The 17854-nt window shown below is 39.8% G+C and overlaps 1 protein-coding gene across 1 annotated transcript in view; it reads left to right on the top strand.

Moving 5' to 3' along the window:
• Nucleotides 1–17854, top strand: part of SDC2 (syndecan 2) — a 63918-nt gene that overhangs the window by 41453 nt on the left and 4611 nt on the right. The window contains exon 2 of the mRNA XM_068932977.1: nt 10449–10560. Within this exon, the coding sequence (XP_068789078.1) occupies nt 10449–10560 (112 nt within the window). The remainder of the gene's footprint in view (nt 1–10448; nt 10561–17854) is intronic.

Genomic DNA, 17854 nt, shown 5'->3' with positions numbered 1-17854 from the left:
TGGAAAGAGTAGCAGTGATACCATTTATCTTTTTGGCCGCAAAGATTTTAGCCTAACTTAAGCCAGTTTTGGACCTTCTTGTATTGTTTTCTTCCACAGAACAACTGATCACCTAGCTCTGTGCTTCCATTCACCAGCAGAAAAGTTCAAAGCAGTTACCTGACCGAATGAGGTCACGATCATTCTCATGGACTTTAGGAGAAAATCAGCATGTATGACATGTTCTGTTGGTTAATGCAAAGTTTGCACTGAACCCCAGCTCAATTAACGTTGTAAGTCCTTAGTGCCGTTTTTGAGCAGAAGTGTGTCAGTACCCCAAAGCAGTATAAAAATGTTAATTTGCCTGTTTTTTGTTGTTTGTTTTTAAGCTATTTGCTTAAAGGGAAAGAAATGAATTGCATATTGAAGAGACAGCCTGAGTAACCTATTCTAATAAAACTGAGTCCTAGCACAAAGGTGCTTTTATATAAGCATACGTAAAGTTTACACAAGCTTTACCTTCCTTGAGTAAGAATCTAGGGAACCTGGGATATGAATGTATTATCACCAACAGTTGTGTCTGTTCTTGAGGACCTAGGATTTCTCTTTATTTGGAGCAGGTTATGACTGTCTTCTGAAGTATGTTCTATGTGTTTGGGGGGGGGGGGTTCCTTCAGCATGTTACTGCAGTAGCATAATTTTAGAAAGATCAGACAGAACTCATCTTCCAGCAGATATTTTTCACCTGCTAGGAGCTTTAGTGGGAGGTCACCAGAGTCTGCTGACTGCAGGTGGCAAACAAAGTGTCCACTGAGAGAGAGATGGACTTTGTTCAAAATGTTGTGTATTGAAGTGTGTTGAAGAACAGATTCTCTTTTCACTGTGTTGCATTCAAGTATTGGAAATGCTCAGTCTTCACCTGGAAGCCTGATTTCCCACCACCTTTGACAAACTTAAGTTGCCATATAAACCCTTAACAGAGACTAGTAATATTTAATTGAGTGTGCCATGTTTCTTTAATATATTAGTTTCATATGTAATGTTCCTGTTTATGCTGAAGAAATGTAATTGATTGAGATGATTTATTGCAAATTGTTATTACTAATTGCAAAAATATCTTAATTTAAATGATTTCATGTTACTTGATTCTGGGTTCCTCACATGGGATTATTTTGTTGAAGTCATGAACTGGAAAGAAATCAATATGGGGCTTTTGAAACTAGTGGAGGTTTGCAGTGCTCCCACTACGATTGATTACAGCTGCTTTTGTAAGGCTTTAAAAAGAACAATCTGTATTAAAAACATCGTTCTTTGGTATGAGCTTGAACAGTTCCAAATACGTTTCCATGGGGGCTGCCCTGCAATCTGACCACTTCAAGGGATTGTAGTAATCACCAGTGGGCCAGGGCAGTGAGGCAGAGGAAAGGCTATTAGGTGGAGAGTTATTGGCATGCATGCCAAAGAGGTTACCCTGGCAGCTTAAATCATTCATCACTCCTCTCAAGAGGAGAGAGGAAAATATGTGTTAGTTCTTCTGATTGATTAGAAAAAAGGGTCAGTAAAGCATAAAAGGAGAGGGGAGGTGTGCGTGGAAAAGGTAGTGCACGTTAGATTTAAAAGCATTGACCGAGGCAGGTATGTGTAGTTATGACCTGTAGAGCAAAAGTTACCTGCCTCTCTTGTTAGTGTCAGGCTCATGGTTGGCAATTAGAGACGTGCCTTGCATTTAACCTGTCTGCACATGGACTGATGTGTCCTTAAGAAACTGATTAGCAATTTTGAGCCGTGCATGGCATTTTTGATCCTATTTTTGGTGAAGCTGATTGGTGCTTTTCAAAAAATGTGCAGAAAATTGCCATGCTAATTGAGGTAAATCAATCTGTGATGCATATGGCTGTCTGGCTGGTTGGCTTCTGATGCTGGTTCGCCTGCACATTGCCCTTTAATATTTCAGTCTAGAGTAGAGCTTTGGAAACAGATTCAGCCGTATCCCATCTAAATTAGTTTACCTGTTTTACTGTGCCTACATCAAAAGCAGAGTTGAAGAATAAGCTGTTCTTTGCACTGATTGATGCCTTAGCCTGAAAGCTGCAAGGGCTTTGGATGTTTTGATTTTGGGATTCCCAGCGAAACTTTAAACATTCACTTTTACGTGTAAAACTAGAATTGCTGTGTACTGTATCTTGACTGTTAAGCAGCCTTGAGGATATTCAAGGTGAAGGAGGCAACTAGACTGTAGTACTGAATTCTAGGATACATGTACAAAGAGAAAGGCTTATCAGTGCAGAGTCGGGGAACGTGGAAGAACGTGCAATCAAGCACTTCACGTAAACAGCTCAGCAGCCTCGTTCTTTTGGGTTTGAATATCAGATTTGCCTTAACCCTGTATCTTCCTAAGCAACCTTTTTGCATCAGAGTAGGTTTATGTGGTCATTGGATGAGGAGGGTGACTGGTTCTAGCTTGTAACCTGGGGAAGGTGACCAGACCTATGTCTGCCCACCAGCTCCCCACCTGCAGGTCTTGGGAAGGACAGACTGGTTTTGGTCGCCTCCAGAGCATGGGCTTTTGGGATAAGCTGCTGTAGAACAGCAGGAAGCTCTCATTGCTATAGAAAGAAAATAAAATACAAGCTACCAACAGTACAGTCTATGAAAACATAGTGTGTACTGAGTTGGGGTTTGCTGTTCTAGAAAACTCTGCTTAATTGAATGTGTCTGTGAAGATGGAGGTATCTTCTGCAGGGTAGGAGATGAAAGCATCTTTTTGGGCAGACCCACTTACTAGCTAAGTAAGACTGTGGCTCTTTAATACCACTTCATGTGGGCTGGAACCTAGCTGGATGGACTAGGAGGCACGTTTGGTAACTGATGAGGCTCTCTTATTATTCATCTCCTAAATATCTGTGGCAGGTGGGGAGAATGGAGCAAGTTCTTGAATCTGTTCTTTGCCACCAATCAAATTTTTGGTATTTGTGCATAAGTATAAAAAAAATTGCCTGCTCTTGCTGCAGTGCTTGCTTGCCTCTGCCTTTCCTCCCTGGGCAACGTAGATTTTGGACGAGGGACTACATAAACATTTGATCTCTACGGGCATCTAGCAGCTAAATGATGCAACTGGAAATCAAACTCAAATGAAGTGGAAAACCAGTAGCTTTTTCCATTGAAGTTTCTCTCAAACAGGTCAGAACGTTAGATCATTTTTTATTTTATCTTTCTCCTCAAGGCAGGACAGGTCTTGGCTCCGAAACTGAAAGCAGGCCAAAAACCCACTATACAGATCCATGAGCTGTTATAATGGGAAGAAAAACACTTTTAAGTAAGCTTGAACAAGCTCTCCTGTTACTATTTTAAGTTCTACTATCACGTAGTGTACTATACAGCATGTAATTACACATTAGGGAATATTTCTAAAGGCACAGATGACTGCTAGGAAGCAGACACAAGTTTTTGTGACTTTATGTTAGAGTGTGAACTTAAATCTATCAACTGCAGCACAGTAATTACTCTAGTGTATACCCATAAGTGAACAGTGGCTCACTTTGTGGTGGCTTGTTCTTGCCCCCTTACCTTAGGGAATTCTTTGACTTTAACTATTTCCCTCTAAGCACTGAGCATGTGGTATATTTTCTTTAGTGTGAGCTATGAGGCTGCTGAAATGTCTGACACCAGTGAGAGTGTGTTTATTAATTGTATCGCTGTTAAATAAGCCTCTGTTTTGGTAATTAGTCTGGCATAACAGAGCGTGTGCATCTTTAACCCAAGCATATTTTTGACTCTTGGCTTTGACATTAGACAATCTCTATAAATCAGCTCTTTCAGTAGACTCCTGTATTGTTGTATGCTAGCTGTGGTAGAAGCAGTCTTCAGTACTTGTGTTTATTTTGAGCTCTGCGCTTTTCCTCAGCAGCCACAACTGGACAAATCCTTTCTTTATCTGTCATGAGAGATTTGAGGCCTAAAGCTATAGTTTTGTGCAGCATCAGGAAGTTCTTCTACATGAGCTACAAGGCGCGTGAATAATCTTTCTGGCATGTACTCCAGACATTATAGTAACTGTGCTCCACCAGACAAGGTTTTAGCCTGCCACGCTGCTGTCAGCACCAGGGCAGTGTGCACATTGCCACGGGCAAATACCGGAGTTACTGTTTTAGTACGGATGCTCGTACAAAGGTGACTTATTGTTTCACTCCTACCTGAGGAAGGGCAGCAAATATCCTCTAAGATTTTAGAGATAGCTTTTGAAATGAGCTCTTCAGAGTTAGTCACCGAAATCAAAATTTGGCATTTAATTGGCCAAAAAGAATGATGGGGAAAGCAGTGGAGTGGTTGTAATAAATTGGACACTGGCAGTCTCATCACAAGACTGTTTTTCACATTGTGTAGTAGGACTGGCACTGCAAGTCAATAAGCCCTGGAGAATGCTTAAAGGGTTTTATGCAGTTATGAGGTAAAACTAGGGAATAGTAACCATGTCAGAGATGATTCAAGGGAAATGAGCAATGCAGATGTTAGCTTCTGTATGAAACCGTTGCTGTAAGACCAGCAAAATTCAATCTTGTGCCTGTTGTCATGGGAAGACTATTTTTGCTGTGATTACGGTTATGCAGACTATTACATAGAGTAGCTTTCCTGTAGCTGTTATCTGCTCCACTAACATCACAGTTGTGCAGACAATAGTAGTTCTCTAAGTTTAAAAAAAACAAGGAGTCCTTAGAGTGATGCAGTTAAATTACATTGCTAATTATTAACATCTTTTTCAAAAAAATCCAACTGGAGTCTATCACTGTGCCTTCCACCACCGCTTCCGCTGAAGGCACCATTGCGATTGGCCCGGTGCAAAGAGGTGGGTTTTGTCAGGTAGAGTTCAGCCTGCAAGCACTTAAAAGTGGCCACCACAAACTTGAGAGAAATTAGTAGGGACTGCCTATTTCCTTCCCTTTTCTTCTGTTCCCAGTTATAGTACCTATGAATGAAAGGAAAGAAAGGTATCTATAAGCAAAATCTAGTGGAAAACCTGCCTTTAAGAGTAATACCTCATAACATGCAATCCTCCCAAATTACGTGTTTGTCTCAGGGTATATGCAAACAATTTAGGGATCCACAAACTGAAGGAGGTTGAAAAGCTCTGTGAGGGGCCAGCAGAAGCTTCTCCGGGAACAGTTAACATTATGGGAAACTTCAGATGGAGTGCCCGCTCTGGGCAGCATATTTACCTGGACAAAACCTAATGCTTTGTGGTGTAAATCTGATTTTTTTCAAGCTATGTACTTGGGGATTTTTCTGTATGAAGTCAGGAGACTCAGTCCTTTGAAGGTGGGCAAGGTTAGTGAACTCCTAAGGAGACAATCTCGCCAGGGAAATAGCTTTCCTAGTAGGATGAGGGAAGGCTATGGAATTGTGAATGATGTTAGCACTTGGCAAATGTCTCTTGGTTTTGGGATCTACAGTGCTGTGACTGAGGACTGCTAGGCCTAGCTCTAATTTGGTGGCAGATCATCCCTTCTGCAAGCCTTGAAAGTAATAGAGGTTTTCATTCACACAACTGCCTTTTTCCAGCCTTCTGTGGGAATCTCTGCAATGCCCCTTCAGCTCTAGATGAATATGCTCAAGGATTTGCTTTCCCAAAATGTAGTTTATGTGAACAAAATACCACTTTGATGAACTCAAAATCACCAGCTGAACATGCTCTTATACAAGCTCTAACAGAACAGCAGTATCTGTTAATAGAAGAACAAAATCTGTTTTCCTTTCTCTTTCTTATGTGTTAAGACCCCTGACTAATCAACAGCTGTAATGCTTGCAAGTTTTTAGAGCCTTCTGGCTTAGACACTTGTGATATAACATCACTTTTAAAATATTAGTCTGTGATTCTGTGCATTCTAAATGAGTTACGTATAAAAGAGTTCCAGCTGGGGAAAAAGAGCAGCGATGCGCCTTTTAATAACTCTGCTGCAAACCTCAAATTCTGTGTCCCATAGATATACCAAAAAAGGCAGAGAGTTGAAATTTGAGTGCATCTGTAAGTAATAAAATGTTTCCTTCCATATGTCAGTTACTCATCGCTATTCCATTTGAGTTTCAAACAGTCGTTACATGCATGGTACATATTACTTCCTGCTCTTTCTTCTCCACTTCTCCTCACATCGGCCTTCTTGGATACACCCAAATGGCATAAATATCTGGGAATGATTTAGGAGAAAGATATTAAAGATTATGGGAAGACTGACTGTAACAACAGAATGGCTGTTACAGGACACTTTCTTTTAATTGTTATTTTTTTAGGAAGTGCTCCATCGTTTCCCAGACCTCCTATTGTCTGAAAATCTTGTTTTCAATTTTTTGCTGTCCTAATTTTGATCAATGATTTATGCTTTTCACGAGACTGAGTCACGACGAGGGTGTTTTTTTTCCTCTCATTTTGTCAGACTAAGTTTATTAAATATGTCCTGGATGATCTGACTTTATTAAATCACAAATCATGAAATATGTAAGCTTGAATAAAATAAAGACTTGGAGATTTTCAAATTCAATATATATGAGAATATCTTTTAGCTAGTACTTAGCAGGTGCTCATCTACAGTATATCCGTGAGACTTAGATTTATGCCAGTGTAGTCAATAACCAGACAGGAATCAGTGATCATTGGTGTGTAGTATGTGAAGAATTTAGGTCACAGGATTTTGCAGCATTATATTCTTGGAATAAAAAACGTAAGTAGGGTAATGATGGACGAGAATGCAGTCTCTGTCAAGCGGTAATGAGCAGTTTTTATGGCTTCAGGGCCAGATTAAAGGGCTGATAATAGAGACATCCTTGCCTGGTGTTCCTGCCATTTTAATAGATCTGAAAATAATGCTGTTACGTAGAAGTGACACGAGGACCATCACTTCAATTGTTAACCAAGGGAAATAGCCCATTAGATATTTGGCCTTTGTAATAACTAAAAAAAGACTTATAGAGCTAGAGTTTGCAAACTTCTTTTTCCTTCCTGAACTTTTTAAAAATGTAGTGCAGACCTTTATACAAGCTTGTTGGCAGTAGATTTGTTTTTCCTACTTACCTTTTGTGGATACCTTGGAAGTCATCCATGGGCCCCCATGGATTCCCAACTGACAAGCTAGAAAATATTGCTAGAGCAAATATTAAATCAAATGCATTCTTGTATGGCATAAAATTGCAAAGCACAGCTTCTGTGCTTGATACTCACTTCAGTACCATAAGGTATTCTTTTATTTTCATTAATTGGCTCTAATTCTGTGAAGATTAAGCTTAGAAAAATTATTTTAAATGGCTGTGCGCTTTTTGTTAACTGTTGGATTTTTTTTTTTTTCTTTTTAAACCCAAGTGAATTATAATTTCAAGCGGACTAAAGCATCTATGTGCTTCTGAGCAACCGGAAGAAGAGATACAAGCTGTGGGTATATCGTGGGTGCTCCTATCCCAAATCTACTAGCTGGTTTTCCCAGAGGGAGTCTATCTGGGAAAAGTGCAATGCATTTGTCTGTGCAAACGTCTATGGGTTTTTAAGTCAAGGCATGCTTCTTTGTGTCTCCAGTTTGAGAGTGGGCTTATGTTGTGCCCAAGCTCTGCTAGAGAAGAATTGTTTGCACTGGAAACAGTGGCTGAAGGAAGAGTTTCTCTGTCCAGAGAAGCTGCAGGACGTATTCATCAAATAGAGCTGGATGTCTAATCTGAATGTATTTGGGGTTCACTGAACCATATAGTTCCCCATATACTAAACATTATACTAAATTTTAAGACTTTCTGTAGGGAATAGTTTTCTTGTTCTGATGTAGCTGTGTCATCTGCAATACTAGATATTAAATAATGTAGTTTACATTGTATCCTTTGCACCCCCAGAAGAAAATACAACAGAAGCTAAATTTGCTGCTGAAAATGACCAGGTTTTTCTTCCATTTTTGTTTCCTCTGTTTTCACCTGGTTTAAATCTTGAGAACGTTTCAGCATAGCTAGAAATAAAAGCTTTTGGCAGCCAGAAAAGCCATAATTCATTGAAAGAAAGGGAGTGAATGTGATGGTGGGGAGCCTGGCTGACTAGGCACTTGAGGCTTGGTTTGGGCTGGGTAGCTGCTCAGCTGTCTTACAGAAATTGAAACTTTGGAAGAATGAGCAGAAGTCACTTCAGTCTTCTCTGATTGTATGAGTTTGGAAAAAGCAACAAAACATTTAGGGTTTTAGGGGTGAGGGGCAGGATTTGTGGGGTTTTGTGTGTGTTTTTTTTTTTTTTTTTTTTTTTTAGAATTCTAGTAAGTTGGCTTCTGATGTAGGCAGAACTGAGAAATGGCCTAGGGGATAAATTGATTGGTAAATATACTAATATTGGAAAAATACTAATCTTCAGTGCTAGAAATTCTGGCCACAGATTTGTGATAGTTTGTATGAAAACAGAACAATTTTCATCCTCTCACGTTTGTTTGCTGACTTGGACTGTTTCTCAGCTGTTGCTGTTCTATGAACCTGTCAAATGCTCCTGGCAATTTCTGTTATGTAAGTTCTACAGGTAGATCTTAAATTTTTGCCAGTTCGCAGTTGGTAATATTTGCTACCTCTGATATCTTCCGAAGGTTGTTTGCTTTGTGTATACTCATTGGCAGCCACCTGCATTTCCTCTTAAGTGTGTTTCATTTTTTTCCTTCCTGATATTGAGGAGTGGACTATTTTGTGTCGTGATTGTAGCTGAAATTAAAATGGGGTGAACCTGCCTGTTCCATTGTTGCAATCTGATCAATAGCAGGATATTTGTCTTGTGAAAGGGATTTGTTTTCCTACAAGGAAACAGTCTCCACTGAGTCTTAATTGCAATACCAACTATACACCTACCAAGGCACTTCAGTGCTTCCTTTAGAGACATCTTGCAAAGGAATTAAGTCATTTGGTGGCGGCCAGATATCATCTTGAATTGCTGCTTTGGACTACCGCCAGTTTCAGGCAGACCGTGTGAACCACAAGCAGCAGCTGAAAGCAAGACTTCTGTATATATGTGTGTGTGTGTATATATATATATATATATATATATATATATATATATATATATATATATTTTAAATCAAACTGAAGAATGATTTTTCTGCTGCAGGAACTCTAGAAGGATGGAAGAGTAATCAGTTACCAAAACTCTACTTAAAAGAAAAAAATATCACAAATGCAAATGTTCTTAATTTTTTTTTCCCCCTAGAGGTCCTAAAAATTATCTTAGAAAGTCAGATTTGGGTCTGTTGTGTAGGAGCATTACCCCCTCCGCAGTTTGGTGCCCCTTTAGGAAAGCCAACAGCAAACGTTCTGTAGACTAAAATGGCCAATCAATGTCTTGTAGTAAAAAGTAATCACAGATGGAAAACCTTGGGACTCGAAGTGGAACAGGAGGTTCTGGAGATGATATTGAATTCAGTAGATGCATTTTGGCATAGTAGTACTCTTTGACTTAAAACTCCATTTACAATTGGCACACTCCTCTTTTTCTTTTCTTTTCTTTTTTTTTGTTAAAAAAGTCGTGGGAAACAGGCCTTCACAGAAATGCTGGTGAATGAAAGTATCTGCCCCTACTACTTTTATTACGAAGGTATCAAAGATGCATGGCTCCCATAAGGTTACTAATGCTCCGCGGAGAAAGTGCAAGCTGCTATGGAGAAATGTAGTTTTTAGTGTTTTAAATCCTGAAGTGTTTAGTCAGCCTAAGGTAATTACTGATACCTTGTTCTATTATCAGCTCATTTTAGCAGAATATCTCTTCAGTGGGGGAATACTTCTGGATGTACAAAAAAGTGGTGGTCACAAGAAGCAAACTTTCTAGCTTGTTGAAGTTACAGCTCAATTTGGGCAGAGGTACATCAATTTAGGAACTGTAGCATCTTTTCTGAGCATAATTTTGGAGGCGTGCTTTCTGATCTAGCTGGAAATGCCATAATCCTTAATTAATAGCATTGTCTTTTAAATATTTGTAATCGATAGTCCCAGTTGCTCATTGTAACTTACAAAGAGTTTGGTGTGATGTATGCCAAAGATGGTTTTTTGATATGTGTTCCTATTGCTTCCTATTTGATATCGAATGACTGACTTCAGATGGCAGTCCTTAGACTTGTATATCTGGTATCTTGACAGAAGGGTTTCAGTTTTGGGATTTGCTTCATTCTTGTCACAAAAGCTCTTCAGAGTATATTGCAAATCCTATTTATTCATTCATGCATTTAATGAGACGAAGTGTGATTTGAAAGGGCCTTTCTTCCTACAGATTGGGTGGTTTTTTAGTTTTCATTGTGCAGTTAGGTTTTTTCTTAATGCTGTAATTCTTACAAAATTCTTTAACACCTTAGACAAATGTGTTGCGTAAACTGAAACTATAAACTGTTCAGTGTGCCAACATTAACTTTTGAAATAGGAGTGAAGATTAAGAGACTGCCGCACTAGAGAACTGTTATCTTTTTAACCATTCACTCTTACCTGTTTTCCAGAGAACAGATTTGACCTCTGATAAAGACTTATACCTTGACAACAGCTCCGTTGAAGAAGCATCAGGCGTCTATCCAATTGATGATGATGATTATTCTTCTGGGTCAGGTTCAGGTGAGACAACATGTTGCAGTTTGTTTTCAAAAAGTGTAAGAAGTAATTTAAATATTTGGGGAAAAGCTGTGCAGTTTTCCCATGTGAGTTGGAGGTGATTCTTTTGATGAGAATCTGGAGTACTTGGTTCTGCATTTAGAGTGCTAAGCACCTCTGCAGGCTGGCTTTTAAATATTAGCTTTCTGCTCTTTTCTCTTAGTCCTTAGTTGCATCACTTCACTCTTTCCCTCCTCCCTCCACTTATTTTCTTTCTGCTGCCCCTCCTTGTTTCTGTGCAGCTCTCCCTGGAGTTTAGAAATAAGGATTATAGAAGGCTTACTTCTCCCATGGCATAATCCTAATTTAGCAGTCTTTCTGAAAACATTGCAGCAGCAATCCTGTTCTCTCTTACATGCATTCAGGTTCTGATAAATAGAGTTAGTGTCAATTTCTTTTCTGTTGTTGTTCTTTTAAATTTAGAATTCTAGATATTGCCACAAACATGAGAGTTTTCTCAGAGGTAATTACATCAATATAGTGGATAAAGAAATTCATAAACATAGCATACGGAATTCTCAAATTTAAAAATTCATTGGAGGCTTTTAGTTCATAATTTTTCAAAAAGCTGTCAGTGAAACCTCATCAGTTGTTTCTCTTAAAGCCTCTTTTCTAGAATGTCTTCTAGAGTAGCTGGAAGACTGCAATCAGTAAAAGTTAAATATGGGATTTTATTGCAGTTTCAAAAGAGAAATTTCCTTATTGTTGTTGGTATTTGCTGAGTGGTTGTGGAAATTCCATTTATCTTCCAAATGTGCTATTTATTTGTTTGTTGTTGCACTTTTTGTAATCTATCTTTTGATGCTATAGGTACTCGTGATTTTTTAAGTATAAGCCCTTCTTGAAGAGTCTTATCTTTGTTACTCTTGTAAGCTATGGCTGAGATCTCTGTAGGGGTTTTGGGTTCTCCTTCTTGCAAAGATTCAAAGGTATATTCAAATTAATTCTACAGGTATCTGATTCTGTTGCTGGGCAGATTCAGGCCCATTGGGCACTGGCACCTTGCATTTTGGAGTCTTCTGCAGGGTGAATTTGACATGTCAATGTTATCGGTGGCTTGATTGGACCCCTTTGCTGTAGGCCTCTCTGAGGGAAATTTCACATGAAAAAAATTTAAATTAACAATTCAGTAATTTGGTCCAGTTCCTAGGACTGTCCAAGGAAAATTCTGATCTCTGAGAAATTTGCCTTTTTAGTCAGTGTCCCATTCTGTCATGTCTTCAGAAGCTGATGACTTTGTAAGCTTCAGGAAGGGAAACAGGCTGACAATAAAGAGAAGTATGGAAAAAGTTTTATTTTTTCCTCCATCTTTGGAAATTGGCTTTTTCTCATACAGATGATTCAAAACGCAGCCCGCCCTTTAAATGGAAAAGATTATACAAGAACCGGCATTAGTCTTTCTTAACCCGTCTCAGTGGTGAAAGTGGAACTAGAAGGACTAAAAAGTACCTTTAGACCTGACCAACAGTAACATCTCGATTTCCTCCTCTCTCTTTCCCTGTGCTCAGCCATAAGCTGTAGTTGGAAGTCTGAGTGGCTAACATGCACTAAGGAAATTGCGTGCTCTGGCACCCTTGTGTTACCTCTAGCAACCTCTGTTCCTCTCCTGCGAGGATTCTTGTAGACTGAGGCTCCTGTGACAGTACCAAAATCTAATTCTTTGGAACAAAGGAAGAAGTCCAACTTCAGATAATCTTCTGAGCAATTTGTGAACCCAGTTTTGTTCTCCTGAGGACAAATTTCTAAAGAAGGAAGAAAATTGTCACCCTCTTCCCCCATGCTCATCTTCACAGAATTTGTCTGTGAAGATACATTTACTGCTATCTCCATTTTATGAAGTAGGAGATGTCCTGCACATGTACCAGTGATAATTTTTTCCTCATATTGTGCTGAATGTGTCTCTCTCTACTTGATGCTCAGGGATGCAGTGCTCCTAGTGGAAGAGACTTCTCACTCGAGAGTAGTTTTCTTGCTATGTAATTCCACTCCAGATCCAAAACAGATCTAAGAGGACAACATGCAGACTCCCTTCTGTGGTATGAAAGTTGTTAGCTGTCGCCAGGCCTATGGAGATAAACACAAATTGTCAGGACCACCATTAATGCCCTCGCAGGTTTGCAAGTAGCATTAATGTGGACAAATGTCACTGTAAGCATGACGCATTTCAAGCAAAAATTGGCTAACGGCTTTTTCCGAGATTAAAAAAGATGGTGATATTCTGTTCTCCCCTGTCCCCCCGCCCTCTTTTTCATTCATAGTCTCTTTATCCTTCATGTACACTAATCTACTGATATTCACTTGCACAAGTGTTAGTCAAAATCCTTTGTTCAACAGTTTTTGAAGAAGCCATGCCTTCTCCTGTTGATACAGGACAATCGGGAAGCAAGGCTGTTGTGAATTTATTAGTCCTTTTTTTTTTTTTTTTTTTTTTCCTTCCTCTAATGGCCTTCATCTCTGTGGAGACTCCTCGGTCTCCATGTCATCACTGCTTTTAGTGTAGGAGTTTGTTTATAGCGTAATAAAAGAGTTAAGATGAGTTTTCCTATCTACAGGCAAATTGAAATATTTTATAATAAACTGTTTTTATCTTTTCCCCTGGCATAAAAGATTTTAACAGAACCCTGGTCTTGCAGGTACCTAGGAAGTAACCACTAAGAAGCGTGACCACTCTTATGTTCAGCCAAGGCACCGTCTCTGCTAGATTTATGTACAAAGTCTTCGGAAATGTATCCGATTCCTGGATCTTATCTTAAATTATTCCTGGTAGAGAAGTCTATGCAAAAAATATCAGAATCCAGTGAAGATTTTCCTCCTTCTTCTATTCACCAAAACAACTATTTCTCAATCAATTCTAGCCTAAGTTCAGAAGTATCGTGGTTAGCTTAGGGCAAAGTAGGTCTAGACTGATGTTGTGATTGGGAACTTAGAAATCTGAGGAAAGTTATGATGAAAGGGGAAGAACTCCAGGAAAAAAAAAATGCAAAAGCAGGTCTCCTGAAACCAAAGTCACATCGTAAAGCAGAGAGGGTTTTTTGGTGCCAAGAGGCAGTGCAGTGCCGGTTTGGGGGCGACGCCTGGACCCTGCGGGGAGCCCGCAGTCGCTGGTGGTGGCTGGCCCTGGGGCTGGGCCCCGGTGCTCTCCATGGTGCTGAACGCTGGCATGGCAGGAGTGCACACTGCCAGGCCCAGCACGAGGGATACCAGCTCTCCTCGTTGGCTTTCCCTTACTTGATGCAGAGAACACAGCAAGTATTAATTTCTCTGCTTCCCAAAGCCCCAGTCATGTTTATCTTTTGGATTGGCTTGAAGCAAGGGCTTCCTCTGTCCACCTGCTATGCCAGCCCCAACCATGCTTCAGGAAATGACTGCCTAGTTCTCCAGGTACCTTAACGTAAAAACCTACCATGATCCTGTTTTAAATCAGGTTTTTATTGTGTTGGACAGAATCCTATACTTAAGTAGAGTTGGGGCTCATCCTTTTATTTATTTCTTCAAGGATTTTCTTCTCCCACCTCCCAAGTGAGAATTAGCAGAGAGACAACATCCTTGCAGTCCCCATTCATTTCATCTCCAGTTCTCTGATAGGGCACTAGTATTATGTTCAGTGGTAACCCTGGTTGTCTAACATTATGCTGACTAAGGGTTAGGTTGGCAGCTTTCAGCTGGCTCACCTCACCCCCATTGCCACCAAAAATATCTAGCACGTTCTGGTACATGTCACATTGATGATGAGAGATGGAAAGTATGAAAGAGATGCTGAATAAGTGTGTAGCCACCTTATGCCAAGCTTTCTTGTGGTGGCAGTACTCCCAGAGTGAGATATTCAATAGCAAGCAAACATGATGCCGAACACAAAAGGTAGGGTGAAATGATTGGATTTATTTGGCAGGAAGAGGTATTCACTAGCTGCCTTGCAATTAAGAGTGCTGACTACTGCCATAGTTGGAAGTGTAAAATTTCTTGAATCATCTCTATAGTGTACAATTATTTATATTGGCACGCAGTCTCGATTTGCTGACAAGTTTCCTCAGGCAACAAGTGTGTGAAGAAGGATTTGTGTTCCTATTATCCAGGAGGGAGCTGATCATGGACACATTACTGAGGGATGTATTAGGTATTTCCAACAGTGCAGCACAATCTAGAGTAATTTTGACCACTATGAAGATAGTATCTGGGCATTCTAAAGAAGCTGCAGCAGATTTAAAAAAAAAAAAAAAAAAAAAAAAAAAAAAACCAGATACGTGATGGTTGAGGGCTCTCAACTCTTTACTTCAAAGATTGATATGAATCCACTTGTTGCAGGGTTCTTGTGGTACCCTCCCTAAGAGGGAAGTATCTCTTTCTAGTGAGAATCGAGGCAGTTAATACCCAGCAACATCACCCAAGCTGGCCAGTTCCAGAAGCCTTCTAAAAAAGTAACAACACTTTCAGAAGGATGAAATGAACTCTTATACTCTGACCATTTCCTAGTATTCCCCCTAACAACCTATTTAGAAGCTATGTCCATACCACTCTGTAGAATTTTTCTTTTATTTTTCTTTCCTCATACTTTGGACATGTTTGTTCTCTTATTTTTACCTTTTAGGGAACATGATAATGTGTAAAAATCCTATTGCTATGTTCTAGACAGAGCTAGAGAGCTTTCTCTGATCCCTCAGTCCTGTTTAAGGACAATTCTGAGAAGATTACTGTACGTCTAGCAAGGGAAACAGCTTCCTCCTATTAGACCTACTTCATGCCAAGGAGAAACCTGTCTAGATAAAGCTAATTAGAAGCAGTAGCTGTAGAGATGTGTCTGAGCAGATACCTGAGTCGAATCTAAATGATAGGTGCCTCAGTGTTCTTTGGGTTTTCAGACCTCCTCTGAAGCTGTATGGAAGAGGAGTTGGGTACCTTTGCTGGAAGTCCAGTGACTAGTCCAGGGGTTATATTAGTCACCCAAACGTTGAGACTTGAGATCTGTATCCTCCTTAGCCAGAGGTCCAGACTTACAGCTGTCACTACCTGGAAGAATGTTCAAAGCAACAGGCTGGGATGAGGCTATGTCTTGTTTTCTCTGTTCAGCCAGATCACTGCATTTTCCAGGACTGCAAGATTTACGGGAGGAGGTAGAGGAACAAGGGGAGATTGAATGTAGGCAGCTACTAGCATGCTGACAGTCCCATATTCTGGTCCTAACTTTAGTGCTGTTCACACATGTTCAATGAATCTATGATGCAAAATGTCCCTACAGCAGGGAACAGAGTCCAGAAAGGTTTGTGTAGCAGTACCTTGTGAAAGATGGAAAATTTATAGTATTTTATATTATATGAGGAAAACAATCTCTTATTTTGGATCCCTGTTCTTAGAAGGGGAGCCAGATCCTCATCTGTGCAGCTACATTACTATGAGGGTCCCGTTGTAACTTGCTTGTGTACTTTAGTATGAAACTCAGGAAAATATGGCTTTTTCTTAAGCAGTTTTCCTTTTTTATGTACAAAAAATGATTTATCTGGCAGACACAACTCTTACCTGAAGTGGAGGTGGCATTTAAGGATTTGAGAGATTGGTTGTGATTAAATGGGCTTTATCATTCTGTAGGAAGATAAAAATAAAGTTCTCTACTCTCAAAGAGTATTTTATCAGACTTCTGATGTGATTATCAGTTTTAGTTTTCTTGACTGTGAAAATCTGATACAACTTGGAGGAACTTTGGAAGGTAAAGTAGGCTGAACTATCCACTAGGCCCCTGTTTCTCAAAGGAAAATATTGAAGCATGGCCAGGACAATTTTCCTGCTGGATACCTTTCCTCATCTACATCTTGAAACAGGATGTTGTTTTTTGATCTTTGAGTAGTATTTCGAGAAGATATTTGATTCATGTTGTATAAGGTCTTTATTATGTAGGTTGCATGTAATTTTAGTATTTCTTAAGGCCTTTCCAGTATTATTCAATATTAGTAACTTTAATATACTGCTTTCTAAATTATTCCAAATGAGTTTTTCTACAGTACAGGAGTTGTTTTAGTTATTCTTTTTAACACCCTTTCTTTCAAAGCCAAATACGTATCATTCCTCATGATGAGTTCCAGATTTTACTATTACATTTGGGTGTTCAATCTGTTTTATTTTTATGCAAAAATAACATACAAGTCAATTTGGAATGACTGAGTCACACTATTCTGTTGTAAGAGGCTATATTTTTATTTGTTAGGAATTACTTCCATGCGTATTTGCTAGACATATTACCCAATAGCTAATTGGGTAACCAATGTCTGTAACGAGCAGAAGAGATAGTGAGATTCCTGAGGAATGGTCTATAGATCCATTCTTTTCCTCTTTCAGCCCTTGCAATAATTTAGTCCATTGTCTGCCTCTCGTTGCCTCTAATATCAGTAAAGGATATTTATTAGTCATGTCCATTATCTCGTTCTAAAGGAGCCTTGATACTCGAGGAGGGCTTTGAGTGTGGAGGAAATTAAATTTAAGGTCACCTTTAGCGAATTTTCTATCCCTTTACCCTTTATTTCAAAAGAAAAAAGCTTTTGAATTTTGCACAATTTGAAAAAAATGTGAATTCCTAGTAACTGAAGCATAAAGTAATAGCAGTCTTTCTGTAGGGGTAGTAGATGGCAACTACTTGTCTTTTAATGTTTAGAGGCAAAATAGGTTTGCTGTAAACAGTTTTTGCTGTTGTTGTTGAAGCAGTGTTGCAGGGAAAAACTGCTCAGTTCACATAGTTTAAACCAAATCAGGACTGAAGCAGTTTGTTTTTATTAATGATATGTAATTAACAGGCAGTCATTGAACTACACTGTTCAGGATCAATATCAGCAGTAAAACAGAAAAGCACAATACTAGCCACTTTAAAAATAGTGATATAGAACTACACATTTCTGAACTCCCTCTGTAACTAGGCCCAGCAAGTGCAACACGTGTGTGCACACAGACTAACATGCATACACGCAACCCCCTTGCAGGCTGCGGGGGTAACTGTTATCCCTCGTCTGGGCGTACAGGACCCTCTACTTGCACACCCCTGCTGTGGGGGACACAGGTGCCCCAGTCTGTGCCATCGCATGCCACCCTGGACACTAGCAAGCGAGCTGCCAGGGTGCCCCCACGCATGGGAGCATGGGTCCCCTTGGTCCAGCATGCCAGAGCTGGATGTGGCAGCCCACGGCACCCCTCGGGGGCTGCGCTACTGGGCCAAGGCAGAGCCTTGATGCTGCGAGGCCCCTTCTGGCCAGGTCATGCCAGCCCCAACTTCTGCTGTTTC

Source organism: Struthio camelus, chromosome 2 (assembly GCF_040807025.1).
Source record: "Struthio camelus isolate bStrCam1 chromosome 2, bStrCam1.hap1, whole genome shotgun sequence".
In the NCBI taxonomy this organism is placed as follows: Eukaryota; Metazoa; Chordata; class Aves; order Struthioniformes; family Struthionidae; genus Struthio; species Struthio camelus.
Note: the sequence above shows the minus strand (reverse complement) of the source record. Positions and strands in the feature narration are given on the sequence as shown.